Source organism: Protopterus annectens, chromosome 3.part0 (genome assembly GCF_019279795.1).
Source record: "Protopterus annectens isolate FY-2018-M chromosome 3.part0, PAN1.0, whole genome shotgun sequence".
NCBI lineage: Eukaryota > Metazoa > Chordata > Ceratodontiformes > Protopteridae > Protopterus > Protopterus annectens.
The window spans coordinates 6,467,194-6,493,486 of record NC_056731.1 but is presented as its reverse complement, the minus strand read 5'-3'; the positions used below and the strand labels follow the sequence as shown (position 1 = coordinate 6,493,486).

General features: G+C 42.4%; 1 protein-coding gene across 3 annotated transcripts in view; it reads left to right on the top strand.

Annotated features, from left to right (window-relative positions):
* Positions 1-26,293, top strand: part of YME1L1 (YME1 like 1 ATPase) — a 1,802,807-nt gene that overhangs the window by 685,399 nt on the left and 1,091,115 nt on the right. For all 3 annotated transcript variants that reach the window (XM_044064545.1, XM_044064544.1, XM_044064543.1), the window contains 2 exons: positions 15,061-15,143; positions 15,224-15,314. In XM_044064545.1, the coding sequence (XP_043920480.1) occupies positions 15,061-15,143; positions 15,224-15,314 (174 nt within the window). The remainder of the gene's footprint in view (positions 1-15,060; positions 15,144-15,223; positions 15,315-26,293) is intronic.

Sequence of the window (26,293 nt, the reverse complement as noted above, 5' to 3'; positions counted from 1 at the left end):
AGCTGCAACTTCTGCTACTTCACATACCTTTATCACTCATTACAAATTAGACATCCTTTCCAGGGGAAGACCATCCTTTGGCTCTATGGTGCTCAGAAATATTCTTCTTTAGGGCTGCCCAGGATCTAAAGTACTTGGGGACTCTGTCCCATCATTCAAGAATAAATAAAAATTGACAACATCAGATAAAGAAGTTATGTTCTTACTATAACATTCCATATGTGTTGTCGATCTTCATTTATTCTTGACATTCCACCCTCCTGCCCTCTCTGAGGCACTCCTGGAGGTTTGGAACTAGTCTTGTGTTTTTTTGTCATAGGGTTGTTCCTCAGACAGAGCTTCCATTTTTCTTAGTGGTAGGCAAACTCTATCTGTGGTAATGGGAAGAGAGGCAGTATGGGCAGAGCCTTAGCTCGACAGTTTTTGACTGGTGCGAGCTTGTACAATGTCCGAGTCGGTTCCAAGGGTTCGGAACCAAACCCATCAGTCAAGAATGAATGAAGATCGGCAACACAGATGGAACTTTTATGGTAAGAACATAACTTCTTTTTATTAGAGTTTAGTCAGTGCTGCAGTCCTAGTTCCCTCCCTCCATTCCCTGTTTACACTAACACAGTAACTGACCAAGGGTGGATCTTCCCGTCCCCCTCCATCTTATCCAGATACCCTACTCTCTCTCTCTTTTCTGTCTCTTCAGAAGGTGCAGGAGGGGCTGTGAAGATTGGGAGAAATGTGAAGGCTGCCAGCCTAGCCAGATAGAATTTTGGAGATAATTCTGTTATCTGGAAATATTAATGTAAACCACAGGCTTAAATGGTAAAAATAATGTTACATGTGGAACTGAAAAAAATGTAACAGCAGTGCACTGTGCTGACCAAGTAAAGCATGTTGTGACCCATTGATGTAAACACTACTCCAGCCAGTCTATATGAAGGAATTCTTGCTATTGTTTTAAGGCCAGATTTAATGGCCAGAATTTGTATGCATAAATGTCCTTAATGGCTTTGCTTCCTGAACTGGTGTGAGCTTACTAAAGAATGTAGCCTGTTAGCCTGGGAACCCCAGGGAAGTGTGAAGAATGATGTAATTTGAAAAAGGACTGTAATATCAATTTAAACAGAGAGAATCAGAGAACATTAAGCATTTTTGTCTTAACCATCCAACTCACACTGTCTTGCTCTATATGTAAGTTTGTTAGACTTGTGTTTTCTCTTAGAAATAGCTGGAAACTAGAAATATTAGACTGTTTTTCTGTGATGTCAGAATTGGACTACTGAATTATTTTAAGTATTTATCTGTGATCTCTGAACTCTTGACTAGCACTGTGTAGTAAAAAGTATTGTCTTGTGTTTTGACTATTTGTTATTAAATATTTTTAAACCCTTCCAACTGTGGCTGTTTTTGTAGAGATAATTTAAGCTCTTTGGATTTACGTGCATGCCTTTGGTAAAATTGTACAAAGCAACTCCAATAGCTTTAGCTGTGGTCTATACTCCCAATTGGATAATAATATTGCACAGTAATAATTGGACACCCTTTTAAGGGCCTTAGAGTAGCTGATAAATATTAGTGGGTGGTGGCAAGTGGTACTACCTTTTAGACTGGGCAGAAAAGGGGCACAGCTGGAGAACCTGTGCCAGCCTTCCCCAGGAGTGTCTGTGTGGTTGTATAACCTCTTCGCAAAGTGTGTGTGTGTGTAGGGGGGGCTACTTGGGTAGGGACAAGAAGTACTGGTTGGACAGAGAGGGTGCTGAAGGTTTTAGCTTGCCCACTAGGCTGAAAACTGGACCCTATATCTGTGCCAGTGGGGAGTCTTATTGGGGACCTGGAAAGCAATGGAGCGACCAGACCAGGACTGTTTGTGATCTCTGTGTGCTCTTAAAGGAGATTGCACTTTACTGTGTATATTTATTATCCTTTCCTTCTATATAAGACACCCCTCACTGGTGTTAGTTGTGAGGATTGAGGCTCATTGATTGCTGGGCCAGGGCATGGGCATCACAGGGACTATCATGGTCTTTACATTTTTTGATCTAAAGGAGATAGAGCCCTCTCAGGCAGTTTGTTTTAACTTTGTTGTTGGAGAAAAATAAAAACAACAAGATGGCAGATTATTTCCAACTTTGTACGAGAATGTGGAGACATCTGAGGTGAAGGTGGTATAGGGTTGGCAAGGGAGGAAGGTCATAGCTATGAAACTCTGGCCAAATGTTGTACTCTGCCTGTGGCAGAGATCCCTGGAGTTGTCACCATCAGTCATACCAGTCAAACAGCTACATTCATTTGTGGGAAGTTCATAACACAGCAGTACTTATTTTCCATTTCTGAAATCGATTCACCCACTTGTCCTTCTGTCTGAGCTGGCTGGCATGTTTTCTGATATAGCTGCAAAGGGTTCTTATGAATCAGTAAAAGTCTTGAATATGTGAGCAAATTAACTTCCGAAAACCGCCGGATATAAAATAAAACTTTCACTTCCTTAATTAACATCCTTGCATTGAAACCAAGATTGTGACCTGTTTTCAACTCGGTAATACTATTAAAGACACAGTTACCCATTTTATATACGTTTCCATTGTCACCAAAGTAATGTTGAAATCTGAGCCCTCAGTTTAAATGTAATACATAAATAAATAAAAATACCAAATTTTCTTTGCTCTTCTGCAGTAACTGTTAGACACAAAGAATGTCTGTATGTCCATTCATTTTTTGTTTCATTTGCATGCAGCTCAGTCTAGCTCACCTTTTTCTCCAGTACATATGCAACACTGTGAAGCCCACATTCTTTTTCAGTTATTCTTGTAGTATGAATGTCTTTTGTTAAGTTCTTCTTTGTGCTTAATTTGTTTTTTCTTAACCGTTTGCATTTCAGTTAATAAGTAAGCATACATGCATTTTACTCTGATACAGCTCCTCTGTGTCACTGGCATGACAATTTAAGCCTTCCACCACGTTGGCATTATTGTCCTTGATTGCAGCAATACAATTCTCCAATGTAGCACTCAGCCACTTTCTCAGTTGGTAGGATGTCTTGGGAACAGCTACTGTTATCAATTACAACAGTGTGATTCCTCTTGCAGACCCTCTAGAGAAAGCAACACTGCCTTATCTTGGTCCGTCATGCAATTAACTAGATCCAGGGAATTTAATAGTTAGTAAGCCATCATTCTTTATCTTATCCCCAGTCTTCATCACTAGTATCTTTATTTATAACAAATTGATTACAAATGTACCATTTTCACTGTTTTCCACCCTCTAGAGAAAGCAACACTGCCTTATCTTGGTCCGTCATGCAATTAACTAGATCCAGGGAATTTAATAGTTAGTAAGCCATCATTCTTTATCTTATCCCCAGTCTTCATCACTAGTATCTTTATTTATAACAAATTGATTACAAATGTACCATTTTCACTGTTTTCCAAGTAACTTAGAATAGAGTCAAACTGTTCATATTAGGAGTGACCAAGGGACACATCCTTTCTCTAGAACAGATTACCACATGTTGTGGTTGTTTTAAGCACTGATGATGTTACATTAAAAGTCAGTATTTATTGGTCTGGTCGTGACCTTGTCACTACTACATGTTCATTTTCCCCATACATTTCTTAACGTTTCTTCGTCAAAAGTGTGTAACAAGTGGGCAAAATATGTGAATATGAAACTTGACATTATCAATATAAAACGTAACTAGACTCGTGTCCTGGGGTTTGTGGTGTTCATTGTAGACTGTATTCTTTAAAATTTCACTGAGCACTGTGGAAGAATGCCTTTTAAGTATATTTCAGAGAAGTGAAATGAGTGATGCACTTCATGTGTGTAATAAATGAGATGTGTAGTTTCCCTGCTTATTCTGTATTTATCTCTTCCCCTCTTATTGTACTTGTTAAACACTGCTCTTTATATGACAGCTGAGATGATCGTCCTCTTAAGTTTTTTGTTCATGTGACATACGAACCCTTGGATAATGTATAGAACTAAAGAAAGTGGTAGTTTACTGCGGAATTGAGGAGCGGTCTTTGCTGACCATTGTATTGTGATAATGCTGGGAAGCCTGAATGTACGTAGGAAGGTCTGAACAAAACAGTGGAAGTTTTGTTACAATGAATGGCAGCTTAACTCGTGGCACTGGGTCATTAAAATTTTGTATCTTTTGCATAGTTTGGGTTACCTCTATTACAGAACAATAATGAATAAAAATATTGCTTAGAGTTTCAAAAACAAATTATGTCAGCCTGTTTGGCATTTTAATTGCATTGCTGGGCACTGATTGCAAACTGTGCATATAAGGTGTGTGGTGCGGTAATTGCTGTACTAAGATAATAGCCATTCGTTACAGTTTATGCACAGATTTGTCTAGTTGATGAAAGGATGTATGTTTTTTTTTCCATGAGCCATGTAGGTAATTTTATAGGCAAAGGTATAGTATGTTTGCTCCAATGAAAATGTGACTTTATTTTTTATTTCTCTTATTAAGTGTACATAAACCAGTGACAAAACAGTTTGGCAAGTTTTTTTGTGTTTTAAATCTTACCTTGGGAAACACTGATATGTACCATATGGGGTTCTGGTCACTGAGGTAATTTCCTTCTCCTGCCTGTTTTTTCCAGCAGTTGTTAATCTTTCTGTCACAGTGTAACATTTCTCACCAGTACCTGTATTGATAGCATTTGCCTGTTTGTAAGGCTGTGCACAATTTTATTTCTCCTTACTACTCTGAAAAGCCGAAAGACGCAAACAAACTCTGAAGTGGTTAATTGCTGGATTGTTTTTTTGCTCAGTAATAGTTTCTACTAATTTGTCCTCCATTATGTCTGACAAGCATGGAGACTGCTTTTTCTTGCTGAGAGAAACTGGGTACTGTTTGAAAGATTTTTTTGAGAATTTGCTCTAAAATCCTGTCATCAGTCATTTTAATAAATGTACCCATAGTAGACAGATTGCTTCCCCATCCCACTTCAAGGATTTTTTTTAGCAGAGGAAGAGAGGTCTGAAGGAGTTATGTCTTGACTTCTGGCTGAGGAAGATGTGTGTCTGTCTGTGTGTGTCTGTGTGTGTGTGTGTGTGTGTGTGTGTGTGTGTGTGTAGTACATAGATGAATACGAGGACTAACTGCCCTTGTGGACCATTTTAAGCTTAGGCAGTTATTACATTATTTCATATTACCCTTCTCAAATTCCAAGGTCTGTAATTATATACTGCCCATAGGATAGTGATTAGTTTTGGGTGAGATTGTATTTACTTCTAGGGTGATAACATTCAGTATTTATATGGGCCATGTTGTTGGAAAGAATGTTTAAGTGCTCTCTCTCCCTCTGCCTCTCCTCAAGTAGTACAGGGGGCAGTCCTGGGTTAACTTTCCTCATTCCCATCCATAGGTCTGGGTTACACTTGAAATAGGGGCAGGGATTAACTTTGTTTACATAGATGGGAAGTCTGTTCCAAAGTTGTGGTAGTCTCTGAGAGATGTACCTCTCTCTCGAGACCATTCTGTTTAAGGTGAAAATGAGGTTTAAGTCCCTGGAATGAGCATCTTTGATACAGTTTCACTTGCAGACGTGTAGTAGGTAAGTCATTGTTGGGTCAGAGGATGACTTATAAGCCAGACACAGGTCCTGTCTCAGCAGTTTGTAGGATAATGAATGCAGCAACAGTGTTTTGAGTTTCTGTGTACATCATATGATGTTATGTAGTCCAATCTCGCCTACATTCTTACCCGTGGGTTCGGAGCAGATTCTCGGCTCCGACTCTGCCATACTCTAGCTCGAACTTTTCATTTGGCTCATGGCTAAGAGGTAACCCCTGCTGCAATGCACCTATCCCCCAGATGTTGTTTGCCGCTCGGACTTGGTCTCGCTCTTGGCTGTGGCCAAGTACAATTTTTCTACTATTTGTTCGATTTATTAGCTCCAAAAGCTATTTTAATAGCTAGTGTGTGTGTTTTTACTTCTAACGGTTTATTGAACTTTTCTGGTATTCCGTTTCCCTTGGTGTTTACGGGCTAGGCCCGTTTCAGTTAGAGGACCTAGTCCTCCCCTGTTTTTTTTCTGTTGTTCTTGTTCTTATTGTGTAGCAGGTTAATCCCCCTTGTCAGCGGGTTCCTTGTGGTGTGACTGTTTGTTGTTCCCCTGTTTTTTCCTGAGCTAGGCCCATTTAATTTAGAGGACTTAGTCCTCCTTGTGATTACCTCGCGGTCTCTAGGCCGTTTGAGTTAGAGGCTCTAGTTTCCCACGCTCCTTTGATTTCTGTGGTGAAGGTGCCCCCTACTGTTTTCCCCTGTGTGTGTGTGTTCTTGTCTTAACATGTCTAAGGAGTCTAAAGAGCACAGGCCTTCGGGCTTCAAAAAGTGTGTTAAGTGTAACAACAAAATGTCTTTGATGGATGGGCACTGTGTGCGTGTATTGCTTGGGGGCTATTCATTTACAGGAATCCTGCTTATTCTGTCACGCTTTCAGCCCCCGTGTGCTGCAAGAGAGGAAGAACAAGCTAATATTAAGGGGATTGCTGAAACCTTCTTTTGAAGAGGATTTGGAAAGATCTTCCAGTTACAAGTCTTCTCCTTCCAAATCAGACAAAAGATGGACAAAAAATCGTCTAAGAAATGCTCTCCGGCTCTGTCAGTCTCCTCGGAGCCGCCAGAGAAAATTATTAAAACTACAATTGCTTCTTCGGCTCCACTGGCTTCGGGGCCGACAGAAGACGGTGCTTAGATGATGTCTACATTGACTCCAGGTTTATTGGAGCCGGTGACAGATTTGTCAGTTCAGAAGCGCCGGTCTCTAGTTTTTCGACCGGTTTCTCCGACTCGTAGGTCTCCCTCTATGGGGAGATCCAGATCCCCGACCATGTCCTCTAAGTCCTCCAGGACACTTTCCGATGACGATGTCAGTAGAGTGGTGAAGAAACTGGTCCAGTCATCGGTGCTGGCTAAATTGCTTTCAGCTCCGTCCCCAGTCGGCTCCGGAGCCCGTCCTCCCTTCATCTTTGGCTGTTCCTCCTCCAGACCTTTCTTCGGAGCCAGAGCTGTTGCTTCCGTCTGATGCCTCGAGATCAGCTCCTCTAGCCTCTTCTGGCATCTCTGCTCCGATCTCCACACCGACCCCGTCGGCGCTGTCCACGGGGTCCAGGATTCACAGCTCGCCAGTCGGAGCGGAGAGGGAGGTATCGGGCTGATCTTTTTCTGGCTCCGAGCCTTCCTCTCGGCGCTTGGCTTGGGTAAGCGTGGACCCGACATCTGCTTCGGACCTTATTTCCTCGGCTCCAAGGCTGTCTTCTGCGGTTAGTCGACCTTTGGAGCCGGGAGGGATCAGCTTTTGAGGTCATGAGGAGTGTGCTGGCCACATCGTCAGCTGCATCTTACGGTACTGACACTCTTCCTCCTCCAGCACCGATATCAGTATCAGATCACCCTCTATCTAGGGACAGCGGAGACCTAAGGCCTCAGGATACCTCCATGAGTGGTCCCCAGCTTTCTGAGGCCTCCCCGGGATTTTTACCCGAGGAGCCACCCAGAAAGAGAGTGTGCAAGAGGAAGCACATTGACTCCCAAGAGGAGTCCCTCACATCTGACACCGACCTCGAAGAGTCAGAGGGGCCCTTAAGTCATCTTCTGACGATATCACTTTTTCAGATATCTTGAAAATACTGAGACAGGCGATTGGCCATCTAAAGCCCCTTCTGAGGAGGAGTCGGTGTTCCTGAAGGCCTTTGGGTCCCAACCCTCCGCCTCTTGGGGTTCTTCCCCATTCAACGAGTTCCTGGACCTCGTTTGTCGAAAGGTGTGGGAAACTCCGGACACTGTGGAACCGGTCCCTAGGAGACCCAACAAGTTTTTGTCCACTCCCCCTGATAGAGAATTTCTTACAAAAGGCGTTCCAGTAGATGCCATGGTGGTGGCAGCAGCCACCAAGAAAGAACTTGCAGAAACTTCATCTACCATCCATCCCCCTAACAAGGAGTCCAGGGCTATGGACAGGTATGGGAAGTGTGTGTTTTCTTCAGCGGCCTTTACACTGCGGTCACTGAACTACTTATTGCATTTTACACGGCTCCAAAGAGATCTCCTGAAGGAGTTGGGAGATTCTGTACAGGGTAACGTTTATGATGCCGTGGCTCAGAAAGTCAGTGCTCAGATGTCTACCCTAAATTCTATTACCAACTCCTCCATGAGGTTGATCTCGTACGCAGCCGATGGCGCGAGCAGGGCTGCAGGTTCCGGAGTCTCTCTTAGGAGAACACTCCTGAATGCGCCTGTGCAACTTCGTGGAGGCCTTCAAGTCTACCTTCACCAATGCGCCCTTTGACGGTTCATCCTTATTTGGAACCAAGGAGAAGGATACTCTCACTAGGTGCGAGCAGGAAGGAAAAACCCTGTCTGCTGTGGGAGTCCATTTTTCTATACCTTCTAGACCTTATCCCAAGGGCCAGAAAGGTGGAAAAATGTGGTTCAGAAAATCGCAGAGTTTTTTTTCACAGCGCACAGAGTGATTCCCCCTCCAGAGGCGCAGGGGAGGGGTGGAAATTCAGGTAGATGCCGCCCTAGAGGCAGAGGAGGCCCGCGTAACCAGGTGGACCGCGATTCCTTTTGTGGCTCTCCCTACCTTCGCTCTTGAGAGGAGGCCCGACTGTGCGTCTCTGGAGCCAGTCAGGGGTCGCATTTCTCTATACCCAGAAGCCTGGCGAGACATCACCCAAGACGAGTGGGTATTAGAGATGATCTCCAGAGATCATCATATTCCTTTTCTTTCATCTCCCCCTCCAAACCAAAGAATCCCAGACATCCCACCCAGTCAAAGGGATTCCGCAACCTTAGAAGTTCAAAAGTTGCTGTTAAAAGAACCATCCAGCCCGTCCCCTCAGACCAAGTAGGATTAGGGAATTCAGATTATTTTTGGTGCCGAAAAGAACAGGGGACCTGAGACCCATTTTGGATCTCGGCCGTTTCAACCTTCATGTAGAGAAGTCCACGTTCCACATGGTCACGTTGCAGTCAATTCTCCCGTTATTAGGGAAAGATGTGTGGATGTGCTCCATCGATCTCAAGGATGCTTACTACCATATAAAAATGGACAGGGCATCCAGAAGTCACCTACGCTTCCGGCTGGGAGCCGGTCATTTTCAGTTTCGCACCCTGCCCTTTGGTCTCATTATAGCCCCCAGGGTGTTCACCAAATGTATGGCAGTGGTAACGGCTCACTTGAGACGTCTGGGATTCCAAGTGTTTCCCTACCTGGACGACTGGCTCCTGTCTGCCACCACCAGGCATCTACTACTATAGACCAGGGACGCCACTATTGCACTGTGCCAATGTCTGGGAATCACCTTGAATTGGGAAAAGTCTGCATTGTTGCCCTCACATCGTGTTACCTTTATCGCCGCCGAATTAGACTGCTCATGAGGGTTTTCCTGCCAGAAGAGAGAATTCCGGTTTTACAGCAGCAAGTCTACACTCTACTACCACTGAAGACTGTCAAGGCAAACGTGGTCCTCAAGTTGTTAGGGACCATGGCTGCCACGATTATGCTAGTCCCTCTTGCAAGACTTCACGTGAGGCTTCTTCAGTGGCTACTTTTTGCCCAATGGTCTCTTCAGCACCTTCCACTCTCCCACCTTATTGCAATAACCGACAGGTGCAAGCAGGATCTGTGCTGGTGGCTTTAGCCCAGCAATCTCAACGCTAGTATGCCTTTCGTTCTTCCGTCTCCGATTGCCACTGTGACCACGGATGCCTCCCAGATCGGGTGGGGGGGAGTTATCTCTGCAGGACTGTCCAAGGCACGTGGCAGGAACACGAGATCCATTTGCATATCAACGTCTTAGAAATGAGAGCGGTGATGTTAGCATTGCAAGCACTTCAAAGCTTTCTTCCTCATGGGACAATTGCAATCCACTCGGGCAACATGTCAGTGGTCTGATATCTGAACAAACAGGGAGGAACCAGGTCGTATCCCTTTTGTAGAGTGGCTCTTCGAGTGTGGCAGTGGGCAGTGGGCAGTATCTTCCCAGCGCTTTCTAGTGGCAACGCACATTCCGGGGAAATCCAACGTGATTGCCGACAGGCTGAGCAGAGCTATTCTGATGCCTCATGAGTGGTCCCTGAACGAACAAGTAGCGGAATGGATTTTCCGCAGATGGGGTCAGCCTTACTGCGATCTATTTGCCAGCCCCCTCAATGCCAAATGCAGCAGCTACTTCACCCTTATTCCCTTGGAGGGGGAAGCACCCAGGGACGCTCTAGTTCACGATTGGCCCTTCGGTCTTTTATATGCCTTCCTTCCAATTCCCCTAATAACAAAGGTTATTCAGAAAGCACAGTGTTTGGGAAGCAAAATGATACTGATTGCTCCACACTGGCCTCGTCAGATCTGGTTTCCTTTTCTTCACCCTTATGTAATGGACGAGCCGTGGATTCTGGACCCATAGCCAGATCTGTTGACTCGTATGTCAGGGCAGTGCCACCCCTCCATCCAGACTTTCAGGTTGACAGCATGGCTGCTCCAATTCCGTCCCTAGTTAGGCTTCATGAATTTTCACCGGAGGTGGTTCATATTCTGTCTTCCTCCCACAAGCCTTCTACTAGGAAGATTTATTCCAGTAAGTGGAAGAGATTCTCCATTGGGGCTCATGAAAGACAGATTGATCCCTATACAGCTCCCATCTCATCAGTTTTAGAGTTTCTATCTCAGCTGTTTAGTCAGGGATGTGCTGCGGCAACTATCAAAGTGCAGTTGGCAGCCATTTCTACTTTTCATGTTGCTAGACCCCAGTCTAATGGCGCAAAGACTTTGTAGGGCTTTTCTCAAAGGGACTATGCTACTTTGACCTTCGATGTTTGATCCTGATACGCCATAGGACCTTAATTTTGTGCTATAGCAGCTTACCTCGCCTCCATTTGAGCCCGCGGCAATCTGTGACATTAAATGTTTGTCTTGGAAGACAGTCTTTTTGATAGCCATTACTTCGGCTAGGCGGGTCTCTGAACTCCAAGCTTTATTGGTCTGGCCCCCTTACTTGGTATTTCACAAGGATAGGGTTTCGCTAAGACCTAATCCTTCCTTTATGCCTAAGGTTGCTTCAGTGGTCAATCTCAACGAGTCTATTGAGCTGCCTGTGTTTTTCCCTGAATTCTCTAACAAGGCAGAATTTAAGTTTTATCAGCTAGATGTCCACAGACAATTGCGTTTTTATTTACATAGAACAAAAGATTTTAGGAACTGTGATCAACTCTGTCTCATTTTCAGACAATAGACTAGGGACTTTAGTTTCCAAAGTAACTCTGTCCAGATGGATTTCTAGCCGCATTTCTTTCATCTATTCTTCAAATGGCAAGGAATTACCTTTTAAGGTAAAGGCTCACTCTACATGTTTGGTGTCTGCTTCTAATGCCTTTCAGGCTAGGATGTCTATGGATGATGTTTGTGCTGCAGCTACTTGGGCATCTCCTCACACCTTTATTAGTCATTACAAATTGGATCTGGTATCAAGGGCCAGATCCTCATTTGGTTCCACAGTGCTCAGGAGTATTTTCCAGTGAGCCGTCCAAGGTCTAGGTGGTAGGGACGCTGTCCCACGGGTAAGAATGTAGGCGAGATTGGACTACATAACATCAAGAAGTTATGTACTCACCATAATGTTCGATGTATGTAGTCCATCTCGCCTCACATTCTTACTAACCCACCCACCTACCCCCTCCTGGAGGACCTAGAGGTTGAGTCTCTGGTTTCAGCACTCCTTCTTGATATGTTGAGTTGGTTCTTCCTCTCAATGTGTTTGTGTGTGTGTGTGTATGTGAGCTCGCAGCGAACAAGATCTGGGGGATAGGCGCATTGCAGCATGGGATTCCTCTTAGCCACGAGCCAATTGAAGAGTTCGAGCTAGAGTATGGCCAAGTCGGAGCCGAGGTTCGGCTCCGAACCCACGGGTAAGAATGTGAGGCGAGATGGACTACATACATCGAACGTTATGGTGAGTACATAACTTCTTGTTTTAGACCCATGTTGGAGTTTTTGCATTGATAGCCCATGGTTGGCTGGCTAAAGCCTGATCTGGAGAGAATGACCTTTCAAGCAGTCACTCCCTCATGGATCTGAGGAGTGGTGGCCAAGGACTCCCCCATCCCTGTTACTGGTTTAGAAGGTGCTGTTGAACAGTCCTGTGCCAGGGCTCATAGTACAAAACCTAGACATCGGGTATGTGCTTTGTAAAAGTTTTAGATAGTGTAGGACTGCATCCTTAAGAGAATAAGGCCTGATGTCCGTGTCTGACTCAGCTTTGGTCTCTTTCCCCTTGTGTGTAGCCTTTAGCAGACTGGCACTTGCACCTCTTGTCAGTGTGATGCTTTCGATAAGTTTGTACTTTTTAATGCAGTATCCTTGTTGCCAGACACTTGACATGTATCATTTCCCTGCCCATCCTCAAATGAACATAAACCTGGAGGTCATAAGAGAGGCATGTGAATTAGAGTATTGTGAGAAATCAGAAAACCTGGAGAACACTGTTGCTGAGGAGGGGAGAGGGTAGAAGGCATGTCAGCCCCTACTGTGTATGTCCCTTTTTTGATGATACCTTTAGGCTTATGAGTTCCGTCAGGGACTTCGCCTCCTTATATCAAGCCCAAGTGTCGTCTTTCTAGAAGCACCTTGATGCTTATTGGAGAAGAAGTCAGAAGAGGTCTGGGTCGTTCCACCCATGGAACCAGTCATTTAAGGATGCTATTTTTGGAACTTTAGAGACACATCAGTAGACTGTCTTCCGTTTCAGAGGCCTCAAGAAAAAGGACACTCTGTGTAAACTTTTAGCATAACCAGGCATCCTTGAGCTGTCTCCATAATGTCTTTGGTCCAAGGTTGACCCCAAAAACTACAGTATTTTGCTACCCTGCCATCTTAAAGAAGATTAAAAGCTTTTAGTACATGTGGTAAGGAAGTGTGTAGTTCATCTCACTTGAGCAAGTTCCTGTCTTTCATGATAGCACAGCAGCAGAGGTTGAAGAAATCTGTGGCCAGGGCTTCAGGCTGAAGTATGTACTTTTACAGGTTTATATGACTAAGGTGATCCACAGGTCAGAGGTGAAGTGCAGTTTATTCAGACCTCGCCATACCTGTTCAGTGATATTCTGGGGAAGGAAGCAGGCTGTTCCAGATGGCCTTTATGACTCTTCACTACTGTGTGTTCCTAAGTCAAGCCTGCCCCAAATAGATGCCTACATTCATAGACTGTTACCAGACTAATGACCCAAGGGACCTTTTCTAAGCTTAGCCAAGTTTTCCTGAAAGAATAATTATGTCCTGCACCCAAATAGGACATTGAGGACCAGGTATTTATAAGCTACCTCTGTCCATAAGGGAGATGGTGCCAGGCCCAGTGTAAATTTCCTATTCATGTCCACTTTTCTAGGTTGTGCTTAAACTGGGTAATAGACAAACACGTCTTCACATGGATGGGAAGCCTGTTCCATAGGAGGGGCAGTCTATGGGACACATAATGAGGAAGAATCCTGCACTGCACCTGAGGAAGTTGCCTAAGAGATGCACTATTTTGCTGCCTCTTTTGTTGATTTGGAGTAGACTTCTTGGCCCTAGAGGTATAGAAAACAAAACGTTCCAGTGTCTTTCCTTTTCTGGTCAGATAACCAGTGCATCTTGAGTTCACTTTTAGAGGTTGTGATATTTAATTCTTGTGCACAATACGTTTCGTCATTTTATTGTGGAGTTTGTTTTTCCTTGGATCTCATGGAGGTAGGGAGTTATTCTTGACCTTGACATTGCATTTGTGCCCAGTGTGGAACAGTGCTTCAATGCAGACCTTTAAGTGAGCATAGAAACTGTCTGTGAATGTGGCAGTGTGTATGCGAAGAGATTGTTGGAGGTGGGCAAATATTATCAGGTCATCAGCTAGCTGTAATAGTTTTGTCACCCTTGAATAGTCTCTAAAGACAGAAGGGTTTGTTGGGAGAGAATCTGTGGAACAAGTTAACTCTCAATCTTTTTGATTTTAAATATTCTCTTTTACATGTGTTCATTGTTATGTTATAAACAGAGCTTTTGGAGATATTTGTTGTCATCCATACAGTGAATGAGTATGTAAGTTCTTCTTTAAAAAGTGAGAATTTATTGCGTGAAGAAACCTTTTTCCCACTCATTCAGTCTGCTAGAAATGTCAGGTTTCCTTTCTTGTGTGCCTGAGCTGTCTGTTCAGCTATGACTGCAAAAGTGGAGTTGGTTTAGCAGTTTCTTTGCTAATGGAGCTTACAAAAATTTGTGTTGTTTTATGGGTGCTTTTCAAGCCCAGAATGTAATGGGCAGTAAGATGTGAGCGGCAGTGATGCAAATTCCTAAGGGAATTAGAAAAATGCCACGCATACCTGTTGTGGGCAGGTAAAAGGCTGATTAGCATAGAAGTCCCACAAAAAAAAAAAAATTGGAGAAATGACTTTTAAGCTATATTTTTTGTGACCATGTAGGCTTAGTCTTAAATTGCAGGAAGCAGTTTCTGATTTGAGGAAAGTTGTGCTTAACAAACAGCTGTCTGATGTGTTTAAAGAAAAATTTACTTGATATCTTCATAACTGTTTCTTAGACTCCTTTATTATTTATGGTAAAGATGCTCTGGACTTCTACGTTATGTTAAGGTGGCTCAGTGGTAGTGTTGTCACCTCACTGGTTCGATTCTCTGCTGGGGTGTCTTTTGTGCAGAGTCTGCATGTCCTCCCTGTTTGCATGGTTTTCTTAGGGTGCTTCGGTTTCCTCCTGTATTGCAAAGACAATGCCGTAGGTGGATTGGATACTCTAAATTGGCTATAGGTGTGCGTTTGAGTGTGTGGTGTGGAAAACTACCGTGGCAGGGCTAACCCCCAGGTGGTGTAAACCTTGGCTTTAGATTGTCACTCTTGCAGCAACACCCCGGTCCCCTGTGCAAAAATGGGAAAAGGCATTGTGGATGGATGGATCTGCTGATGGTTGTGCCTGTGTTGGTTTTTAAGTGGTACTTAATATGAGTTATGCCAATTCATTATTAAATTTACATGTCTTGTTAATTACAGTACTTTTACTTTGTTCCCAATAGTACGTTTTCGAACCACATCAGGACTTGATGCAGCAGTTGATCCAATTCAGATGAAAAATGTAACTTTTGAGCATGTGAAAGGGGTAAGAATTGATTCATACAGTGTGCACAAAATTCAGTAGTTTTAGATTTATATTTACTGATAATTCCAGTTTTTTTACAGGTGGAAGAAGCAAAGCAGGAATTACAAGAAGTTGTGGAATTTTTGAAAAATCCACAGAAATTTACTGCATTAGGTGGAAAACTCCCTAAAGGTAAGAAATAATGGTTTGCATTGTATATAGTTAAGTTAATATTTGTTATAGACTACTGTATCCGTTCATTTACTGTAGTGTGCAATTAAGATTAATTTTTAGAATGTTTATTTTTTTGTTTATTTGTTTGTCTTTGTTTACTGAGAAGGTGTGGAGTGTGACTGGGCAAAGCCCCCTTTCAGCAGAGGCCCAGGGAGAAAAGTTGCACATTGCAAAATGTTTTTTGGAGCTACCATAGTACACTAAGGATTATATAACTTGGGTGATAATCATATAGCATATATTGTGTAGTATTTTACAACATGCTAAGTCAGATACTCCTGTAAAACAGCATTTACAGCATGTAAAACTCAATGCACATCAAAAAACATTTAGCATTATTTTACAGTGTACGTATGTGATCCTACTGTTCTATTACCTCAGAGCAGATAAGGCATATGCATATTCAATCCGAACAGTTAAATTCACTTGAGACCTTTTACCAGGAGATAACTACAGTAAGAACATGTTAGTGATATTTGTTTGATTTGACTGCATGAAATATGTTAGCAGTGGGACTGGTAAAAGAGCGGTAATATGATAATTACAGTATTGTTTTAGGAAGCCAGATTCTTAACTTAAGTGTGTTAGAATTCTGTCACAATGTGTAGGAGCTGGAAAGCTACATTTTTTAACCTTTAATCAGTTCTCAGTCCTTTCTCTTTTGAGTGGGACAGTTGAATCCCTTTGAGGCTGTTGTGTACATTCATGTCATCATGCTTCTGTTTAGCATTTGCCAGCAGAAATATGCCAGAGAAGAAAATGGCACAAGTTAGGAAACTTAAGAGTGTTTCTCTTATTCTTTTGTGCTGAAAGTGTTAGAAGTAAGGCTGTGCATCACAACTAACATGGGGCTTACGTATTGGTAGGTGCTATGTAGCACTCAGGACAGGTAGAGGCCTGACTATGACTTCAGGTGACTTTGGTTCATTTAGTGATCCAGATGGTGGAGGAGTTGCCGAGGAAAGATGTGAATGTGTGGTTGACATAGCTCAGTCATCTTCAGAGGAAGGAAGTATTGTCAGCAGCATGTGCTGGTGGTGTAGAAGGATAAAATCCTGACTGACCCAGGTGATCTGTGAGGAATAGCTTGTGAGTTTGAGGCACAGGCAGGCAGGATAGATATGCATATCCTGGGGGTGGTTCACAACTAGTTTGTGCAGGTGCTATAATGACATATCATCTGGCGAGTTGAGGCTCATCATGCATGATATGGTAAGTCTGTAAGGAAGACATGGACATAACTACCTATTTCCAGTGACAGTACTTCTGTTGGAGCATGTGAAAGAGCTTATGTGCACTGACTGAGGGGCATGTGGTGGTCTTCATGGTGATGCAGGAGGTCATATCACCACTGGGGAGGGATTAAAAAATAAAATAGAAATGCTGCTATTGCCAGAATGCTGGCAAGAGCTAAAACCGCCCTTATAGCTGCTTGGATGTCCCTCCACCTCCCAAGTGGGCTGTGTAATGTTTGATCAAGATATGGTTAGGTGGTTGGCAGGCAAGGGGCAAAAAAAAAAAAAATCATACAACTGAAAAAGGCTGCAGTGTCATTTGCTACTTATAGAAGCATGGTGGTATAACAGTGATAAGGAAAAGGCAGTGAATGCTAGGTTGTGTGCTAAAAATGGGAGTTCAGAGTACATTTATAGGAAACCAGCAGCCATGAACTGCCGAAGGAGTTGAGGATTAGGCCAGCATAGAAATTCTTCGGTGAACCATTCAAGATAATGGTGCACTGGAGTAGACTTCCAAGATGGCTGCACACTGATCAGCAAGTTTTTTTGATTACTTCCGGTGTGAAAAGAGAGTCAGTGAAACTGTCAGTTTTGATAAAATTATGTCACTTGCTAGTAATTAAACCACTTGGATGCCAGCAAAGAAGACATCTGGAGAACCTGAGAAAAACATTAGCCAGAAAAGGAGAATTGGGAAGAATCATGCAGTTAGTTGTTCAGCAAAAATCAGTTAAGTTTCAGCTTTGGTACAGAAGATGGCTTCCAGTATATTAGTGGAAAAATAAATCAAATGTACTCAGAGGTGTTTATAATAAATGAAACACTGAAGGAGTATGTCAACTCAAATTACAAAAGGTTGAAAAAAAATCAAAGAAGCTTTAACTAGCTATTCAGATTAGAGGTTATAATGAAGAAAATGCTGGCTGAGCACATTGGCTTCTCAAGAAGAGTGGTTTCACAAAATAGTAGACTTAGAAAACAGAGCATACAGAGAAAACTTGAGATTTTCTGCTGCATCAGAGAAACCGGAAGGAACAGACTGTATTAATTTTATGAATGTACAAGTTAAACAAATGGCCTGTTATACAGTAGGATTTAATAATTGAGGGGTCACATGAGACCTTTGTTAATAAATGTAATCATACCAACAAAAAAAGTTTCCCTTGACAAACTTGTGGTGGAAGGGAAAAAATATTAAAGTTTGGAGCCAACAGTGTTTGTGGAAAGTGATTTTTCACATACTGCAATAAGGAGAGAAGCAAATTTATGTCAGAAATTGGGCAATGCCGAGAGTTAGGTGAGAGATTCAAGCTGCTGTATCCAGAATTTTTTTCCTGGAGGATCAAAGATTTTTTTTTCATGCAGAACAGGCCAAGGATGTAACAAAAAAAAAAAGCGCATCCAGAAAAGAATGAAGTGGATGCTGTGGCCATCAATTGTCCTTTGGGCCACTCATCTTGTCCATCTGGTGTTGCTACTAGAGATGCCACTGTGGTACAGGAGTCAGGCGTGTCCTTTTCGGCTGTAAGAGAGAGAGAAAACCACCCTTGCAAACTTCGGGATAGGTACCAGGTGATGTTCCTTTGCTGTGATGTACTGAGGAACCTCTTCCCAGGGGTAGGGGTCATCTGTTGAGCTGCTTTTTTGTTTAGGTGGAGGGTCTTCTAGAAAATAAAGCATAAATCTAGACATTCTTCTCTAAAAGCAGATATTTGTCTTGATTTGGCAAAAGGGTTGCTGTAAGCTTTTTTATCTTTGTGTAATGATTTAGCATCCTCGATGAGGAAAAGAATATCTTCCCTGTCAGACTGTGATTGCTAGGATTTAGACTGGGACTGTTTTTTTTCCATATTCTGACTAGCTACAAGTTAGAGATTCTGACTGTGACGGGAGCTTTTCCTCATATTCCCCTCTGGAATAATGGTATTTTCTAATACTTCTGCCAAAATAAGGGAAATTTTCATTTGGAACAAAGTCATGTCTGATCCTCAACAAAGATATCTTGATTTATTGTAGGTAGATTTCCATCATCATCTTGTTTTGTCTGCCTTAGTGAATGCCTTTTTGGCAGTCAGCACTGTCCCTGACAGCCAGCCATCTGCTTATAAAAGTCTGGTAAGTTGTATAAAGTGCCCTAGTCACATAATTTTCTTTTTTCTAATCCCAAAGCAGATCTTGCAGTAATTTCCTTATCAAAGTCGTCTTCTACTAAATTTCTTTCAATGGGTAGCCTTGTTGCTTCTGACAAACTAGGAATAGTTTTGGATGAGTTTGGTTTACCCCCCCCCCCCTCTCAGAATTGTAAATTGTCAGGCACACATCTTTAGTTTTTGTTGGTTTCTCATGATAATTTAATTAATTAATTTGCCGACCCCCCTACATCACATACTAAAGCTTCTGTGTGTTCTGTGTGTCAAGTAAACAAACATTCTTTGAAATGTGCTTATGACGCTGCTGGTGATTCCAGAGCTACTGCCTCTGATTGTGTATTCAAGATTTGTTTGGTTACAGTTTCAGAATTTACCAGAGGATGTTGAAACTGAAGTTGTAAATGCTTCTGTTAATAAAGTAATGTTGTTTGGTCCTTCCAGTGTGGACGTCCTTAAGGGATTTGATGAAAGGGGAAAGTTAGTTTAGGGTGTGACCTAGATTTTTCAACCTTTTCCTTTTCAAAATATAACAGAAGATTTTCTTTTGGTTCAGGTTCCCCTTTCAGGATGCAAGCCAAGCATTCCCAACAAGGTTCTAACAAACAAAATTTCTTTAAAAAAAAAAAAAAAAAAAAAAAAAAAAAGTGGCTAGTAGTTTTAAAGTAGAAAGGTAAATCCTCCCAGAACCAAGGACAACCTAAAAAAAATCAGATTGACTGTGTGCCTTCTCAAGATCCCCTCCCACCCTGGCAGTCCAGCATGCCCTTTCCAGAGTTTAGGTTTTCACTATCCTTTGTGGCACCAGATAACATCAAACAGTTGGATATTGAAAATCACTCTAAAAGGTTACATCTGGCAGTGGAACTTGCTTACATATTTTCAAGAGATCCCTGCATATCCTCCCAATCAAACTAGCCCTTTTCCTTCTCTTCTGAATCAGAATTTGGTCTTGGGTGGTAAAAGAACCTGTTCCTCCAGTTCAAAGAGGGAAGGGTCATTATGATTTTATTCAAGAATTTTTCTGGTGCTAGTGAAAGGAAGGAAGGAAGAAACTAGGAGAGCTGCCCTAGACCTTTCCTTTGTGAAACATCATATCCTAATTCCAAAATTTAGGATGTTTTCTCTACAGTCTGCATTGGTAACCATTTGAAATACCTGGATCCACTAATAAAGTGAGTCTCAAATGGGAGTGCAGGGGAGCTTGCCCCCTTTTTAACGGAGAAGAGTGATTTTTGAAATTTGCTCTTCTCCTGTGTTTTTGGTCTTTATTTTCCTGGCTTGTAGGCACTCAGCATTTCGCGTGCTGACATTTCAATAAGGAGCTGACCGTTAACCTGTCATTCCTCTTTTTAGTTTTCTACTAACATTAGATTTAAAATGTACTTATCACATTCCAGCCAACAGCAACTTCAGACACACATGTTTTTCTGTCTCTGGTTTGTGTTTCCAGTTTACTGTTCTGCTTTTAGGTCTATCTGCTTCCCCAAGAGTGTTTACAAAATGGTCTAGCTCCTTTAACAGCCCATTGCAGGTTGCAAGTCATTCAGCATTTTCGCTTCTTTAGATTACTTAATTTTTGCAGATTCCTTCACAGCTTGTCAAAAGTGTCTGACTTGGGTAGTACAACTGTTTCTCAGTCTGCGATTTCAGGGAAACAGAGAAGTCTTCTCTCATTCTGTTTCACAAGGTAGTGTTTCTAGGATATCTTCTAGATTTAGTTGTTATGGTGAAAATTTGTTCTTAAGACAAAGTGGAGAGTCACAAGAAACAGTTTCTAATATTTTCAAACCAGACTCTGGCATTAGCCTGAGAATATTTCAGAATTCTAGGTTTTATGGCCTCAACTATTGTCATGATTTCTTGGCCATGTTTTGCGTGAGAAGGGTTCTGTGCTTTGTCAAGTCAGTTTCTACTCGGCACCAGTATTGTCACTCCTTTCAAATTTTAGAACTGAGGTTTGCGAAATGGGGGGGGTTAAATAGGTGGATGAATCAGTTGTCTCCAAGCTCCCATCTTCCTTTCTCCCTGCCAGTCCCCACTTAGTCTGTAACAACAAAGGCTTCAGACTTTACTAGGGGAGCTGTGGCCAGTGGAGTGAAATCAAAGGGTGTGAAACAAACAAGACAAATTTCAACGTGTAAATGTGAAGAAAATTATTAGGGTTCTTATGACTGCTGTCAAATCTGTGAAACACCTGTGAACACAAGGCCCTTATTTAGTAAGTACAGAAAGTATCAAAGTGATGTGGTTCATAAACAAACCAGGGGAAACCAGATCCTATCATTCTGTGCAGATTAGCTGTGGTAGCATGGGATCTAGCAACCATACCTTTCAACCTCTTAGTACAAGAAATCTGGACAAAGCCCAACAAAATGGGGGGAGAAAGGCCCAAAATAGGGATGCATTTTAAATATTGCTCTTGTAAACTTAGAAAGTTGCTAGAGTAACAGGGTTTGTTTTAACATACATTTTCTGAAAGATCTGAAGTCTGAAACTGAAATGTATGTGATTATTTAGTGACTTCAGTTCTCAGGTCATCACAGTGATTTGCCAGAAAACCACAAATTTTATGAGGCACAGACCAAAAATGTGAGTTAAAAATCTGGACAGTTGAGAGGTATGCTAGCAACACAGTTAATTTTATCCATGCAGATTCCATCAGATCAAGCTGAATAAGTTCAGGACGTATCCTCATGTTGCACCTGGGGATACTCAAGGAATTGATCTGTGAGGAAGACTTGGAGTAGGTCTGTTTGTTTTCATTCAAAACAGATTGTTAAAAAAGCTCTACTCCAGGACTCCTTGCAAGCAGGCTTAGAAGATAGATGCCTTTTAATTCCATTTCTTTGTACATTTCCACCTTTCTTGCTATAACCAGCGTTGTTCAAAGGCTTCAGAAGAACTCTAATGATAATGTTAGTTGACCCCCTTTTGACTCTGGCAACAGTGGATCTCTCTTCTTTTGAATCTGGTCTTTTTTTTCATATAATTGAAAAAAATTGTCAGTAAGAATTGATCAGGTCAGAACTTAGTGGTAACAAAAAACGAGAAAGCTTCAAGACAAATGTGAACAAATGCCTATAAGTACAACTGTGATAATCTCTTTTATTTAAAAAGAGAGCCACGTACAGTAGACCTCTGCTCCCGCATATAGGAAAAGAAATTCATGGTGTAGCTGTCAACACAAGTACTAGCTGTCTGTTATTAACAACTAATCTAATGTCTGACTTTTTCAAGGATGCTGCAGAGGATGGAATCCTTGAGATTCCTAAGAAGACTGTCCCATTTATATTGGGACCCCCCAGCACACCTGAAAGACAAATCTAGCTCCAAAATCGTCTCACTTAACAACACAGAGACTGAAGTTGTATCACACATTAAACTCTGGAGTTACATTTGACGACATCCTCAAATTTGAACTCCAAATTCAAAGTAATGTTTTAAATAACTTGCCATGCTCTGTAGGTACAAAAATGCTGTTACTAACTCCACTAAAGCCACCCTTGCTGCAGCCTACCTCCTTCCTTCACTCTCCTATCCTCAGTAACCCGCAAGCCTCAGTTAAAGCCAAACTTGAGATATACAACAAAATTGCTACATTTGCTGCAGATAGCATTACTGTACAGATCACTGTAGGGCTCTTAAAGTTCTGAACTACCCCAGTATCTGGACCTCCATACATCTAGCTGCCACCCATAAAAACATATGCATACGCCATGCCTGTCCAGCACTAACTTGTATTCTACCTGTATGTCATCCAAACAGAGCCCTTTGTTCAAATGATAAACAGTTCCTCACCATCTTTAAACCTCAAAAAGCAATTGGAAACTATCTCTGCTTTGCGCAGTCACTAAAAATGGAATCCTGTCCCATAGTTTATTAGAGCTGTAACCAGTGATCCTGTCTTTTAAGCACCTCCCAAAAGGCCACCTACCTAACTTTTGGCACTGTCATGCTCCACACCTAGCTGAACTGAATCTTTCACTATCTCCACTATGTACCCTACCCCTACCCTACCATTCCCTATTTCCACTTTTCCACTGTTGCTCTCCTTAACTGTTTCCCATTCCTAGCGTAATATCTAAAAACAAAAATGTGACTTCTATTAATTTCACTGCAATACAGAGGAATAATTTCTTAATTTGTAATTGTTTTTCTTCGTATACAATCTACTTTTATGTATAGTTTCTCATTTGTTTTACATCTGACATTTTATATAATTGAAATGTATTACTACAAGATGTTTAGTTTAACTAAAAATTTTTTCTTTGTTGTTTGAGCATTTCTCCCTGGACCTGCACTGAAAATGTTTTTTTTTTGACCCAGTAAACAAATGTCAGTAAATATAAATAAATATCTGAAGATGAAGTGAGCCGGTGTTATTTGAAGCTTCACCTTTTCATACAAACTTCCTTTGCCTGCTCTTTAGTTGAGTTCCCCTTAGGAAAGCCAATGAAGCATACCTTGGAGTGGCTGTCTCTCACAGAAGTTTTCATTTTTGTTACTTTATATGATCTAGTTACTGGTGAAAGCAAGAGCTGAAAACCAGCAAGGAAAGTTGCTTCAGAATAGGGTAACTTGATATGAAGTGCTATGTTTATGGAAACTTGTCAGTGTTGTTCACGGTTTAGAAACAAGTGGGCCTCTCCAAATCTTCTGCCTTAATATGAGAGGTTGGGGAGTCACAGCCTGGGCACTAAGCTTGTTCAGCAAACCCTTTTTTTGACTATCTGATGGTGTTCAGTAGCTCTTGTGGATAAAGACATAAGGGGCATTCTTAGCCTGTTATTCCTCCAAAAGGCTGCTTGTCTATGTTTGTTATCAGTAGGGAAGCCAACAAACTGATGCCAGGTGAGTACTTTCTTTTTAGCTTCTAACATGTTAAGAAAAATGAGAGCTGAATAAAACCATAATGCACTAAGGAGCTTGCTGGAGGGTGATGTTCCTAATAGTGAGTTCAAAGATTTGAAAAGAGGAAAATGAGGCAAAGAGACACATTTGACACACGACTTGCTGATCTCGTATCTTATTCTTAAAAATGTCCACAAGACAAAAACCTACTCATGTTATCACTGAGATCTTTATATACATACAAGCTTCAAAAAAGTAAATAAATAAAAAAAACAGCAGGCTTTCTGAATGCAGCTTTATCAAGTATTTTAACAACCATGAAAGTACACGATCAATTAAATGTACCTAAAACATCACATGGCATCCAAAAAATTTTAGCATTGGCTAAAATAACTTTTTGGGTAACAAACACTACTTCCTTAATGGTTTAGACTTTATAAAATGCAATGTTCTGTAGCCCTGTCTCGCCTTCATTCTTACATATGGGTTCGGAGCCGATCCTCTGCTCCGACTTAGCCAGTTACAAAGCTCGAAGTCTCTTAAGTTGACACGTGGCAAGGTAGGTATTCCATAATGCACTAGTAAGAATTCTCAGATCTCGTTTGCCACGTCTACAAGTTCAGAAGTGCTCTCTTTCTTGGTCGTGGTTAAGTTGGAATTTTTTGCTGCTTCATTTTTCTGTAGTGATTGTTGCTGAATATAATAGTTTAGTATCTTACAGTTGTTACCTTGTAGCAGTTACTGTGTTTTTTGAATTTTATTGCAGTTGTTGTTGCTTATTGTTGGCTGTCGCTTCCACAGGCCTTTCCTTACTGGTATCCCTTCTTTCTGTGTGCTAGTTATTCCTACAATCTCTTCTTGGGCATAGGTCCGTTTTTTTTTATCAGGACCTATTCCAGCCTTTGTTTGTTGCTCCCTTGTTCTTTGTCTCGCATCCCCTCTGTTTAGGACTAGGCCCGTTTAAGTTAGAGGACCTAGCCCTCTTTTGCCTTTTTCCTAGTATGCTGTTTCTTCAGCAGGGCTAGGCCCATTTAAGTTAAAGGAACCTTGTCCTCTCTTCCTGAGTTTATATCTGCTGATTGTTGTGACAGTATGCCTAAGGAGTCTAAAGATCATAAACCTTCGGGTTTTAGAAAATGTCTTAAATGTTCTCAAAAAATGCCCTTGACTGACGGGCACATTAATTGTTTACTGTTTGGGAGCCATACATCTTCAGGAGACCTGTATCTTTTGCCACTGTTTTAGTTCCCGGGTGCTCCAGGAAAGGAAGCAGGTCGAGGTTATTGACATTGACACTCCAGTCTTGGACCCAAGTTTTTCGGAGCTTATCACTGAACCCATACCTCGGAGCCGGTCTAGAGATTTATTACCGGTGTCCCCGACACTCATATCTCCAATCTTGCAAAGATCTCGATCACCTACCTTGTCTTCTAGATCCTCCAAGAGTCTTTCTGAGTAGGATGTCGTGAGAGTGGTGCTTAGAATTTTGAAGTCGTTGGCGCTAGCAAATTTGTTGCCGGCTCTGACCCAATTGGTTTCGGAGTCGTCTAAGGCTATTTTACCTGCTTCTGTTCCTCCTCCGAGCCATGTTGGTCCTTCAGAGCCAGAGATATTGGTGCCGTTTGTTGAGGAACCATCAGTTCCAGCACCCCTACTCTCTGTCTCGGGGTCGAGTTCCACTCTGACACCTTCGGTACCATCCCTGGTGTCTAGGAGCCGAAGCTCACCAGTCGGCCCAGACGGGGACGCTCGGACCCGAACTTCTTCGGTTCCAAGCTTACCTCTCGGTGCATCGGCTCGGCTGAGCTCGGATCTTACATCTGTCTCTGAGCTGATCACTCTGCTACCAAGGGCTGCTTCCACTTCCTCGGAACCGGTGGTGTCCTCGGAACCAGAGAGATCTGCCTTCGGGATGATGAGGAGCGTGCTGTCTAAGTCTTCAGCTCCACACAAGGGTACCGATGCTCTTCCCCCTCAAACTCCGACTTCTGTCCCCGCACCATCTCTCTCTCTCTCTCTTGACAGGAGAGACGTGCAGCCTCCGGAGCCCCCATTGGATGGCCCCCAGTCTTCCGAGACCTCCCCAGAATATCCATCTGAGTAGCCTCCTTGGAAGAGAACTTGCAAGAGGAAGCATGTAGACTCCTCTGATGAGTCCATCACCTCTCACACTGACCTCGAGGAGTCAGAAGGGTCCCCTAGGTTGTCTTCTGATGATATATCCTTTGTAGATATCCTAGAGATCCTGAAACAGAGAGGCAGCTGACCCACTGTCACCCCTTCTGATGAGGCATCTGTGTACCTGAAGGCTTTCGGGTCTCAGCCTTGAGCCTCTTGGGTGTCTCCACCTTTCGATGAGCTGTTAGATTTAGTGAATCGAAAGGTGTGGGAAACTCCTGATTCCGTGGAACCAGTCCCCAGAAGGCCCAACAGATTTCTTTCAGCTCCCAAAGAAAAAGAGTTCTTAATCAAAGCTGTGCCTATAGATGCCATGGTAGTGGCAACAGCCACAAAGAAGGAACTAGCGGAAACTTGCTCATCTATCCACCCACCAAACAAGGAGTCTTGAACGATAGACAGATACGGGAAGCATATTTTGTCTTCAGTGGCCTCTGCACTCGGTTCGCTGAATTACCTTACTCATTTCACTAGGCTTCAAAGAGATCTAAAAGAGCAAGGAGATACTCTCCAAGGTACT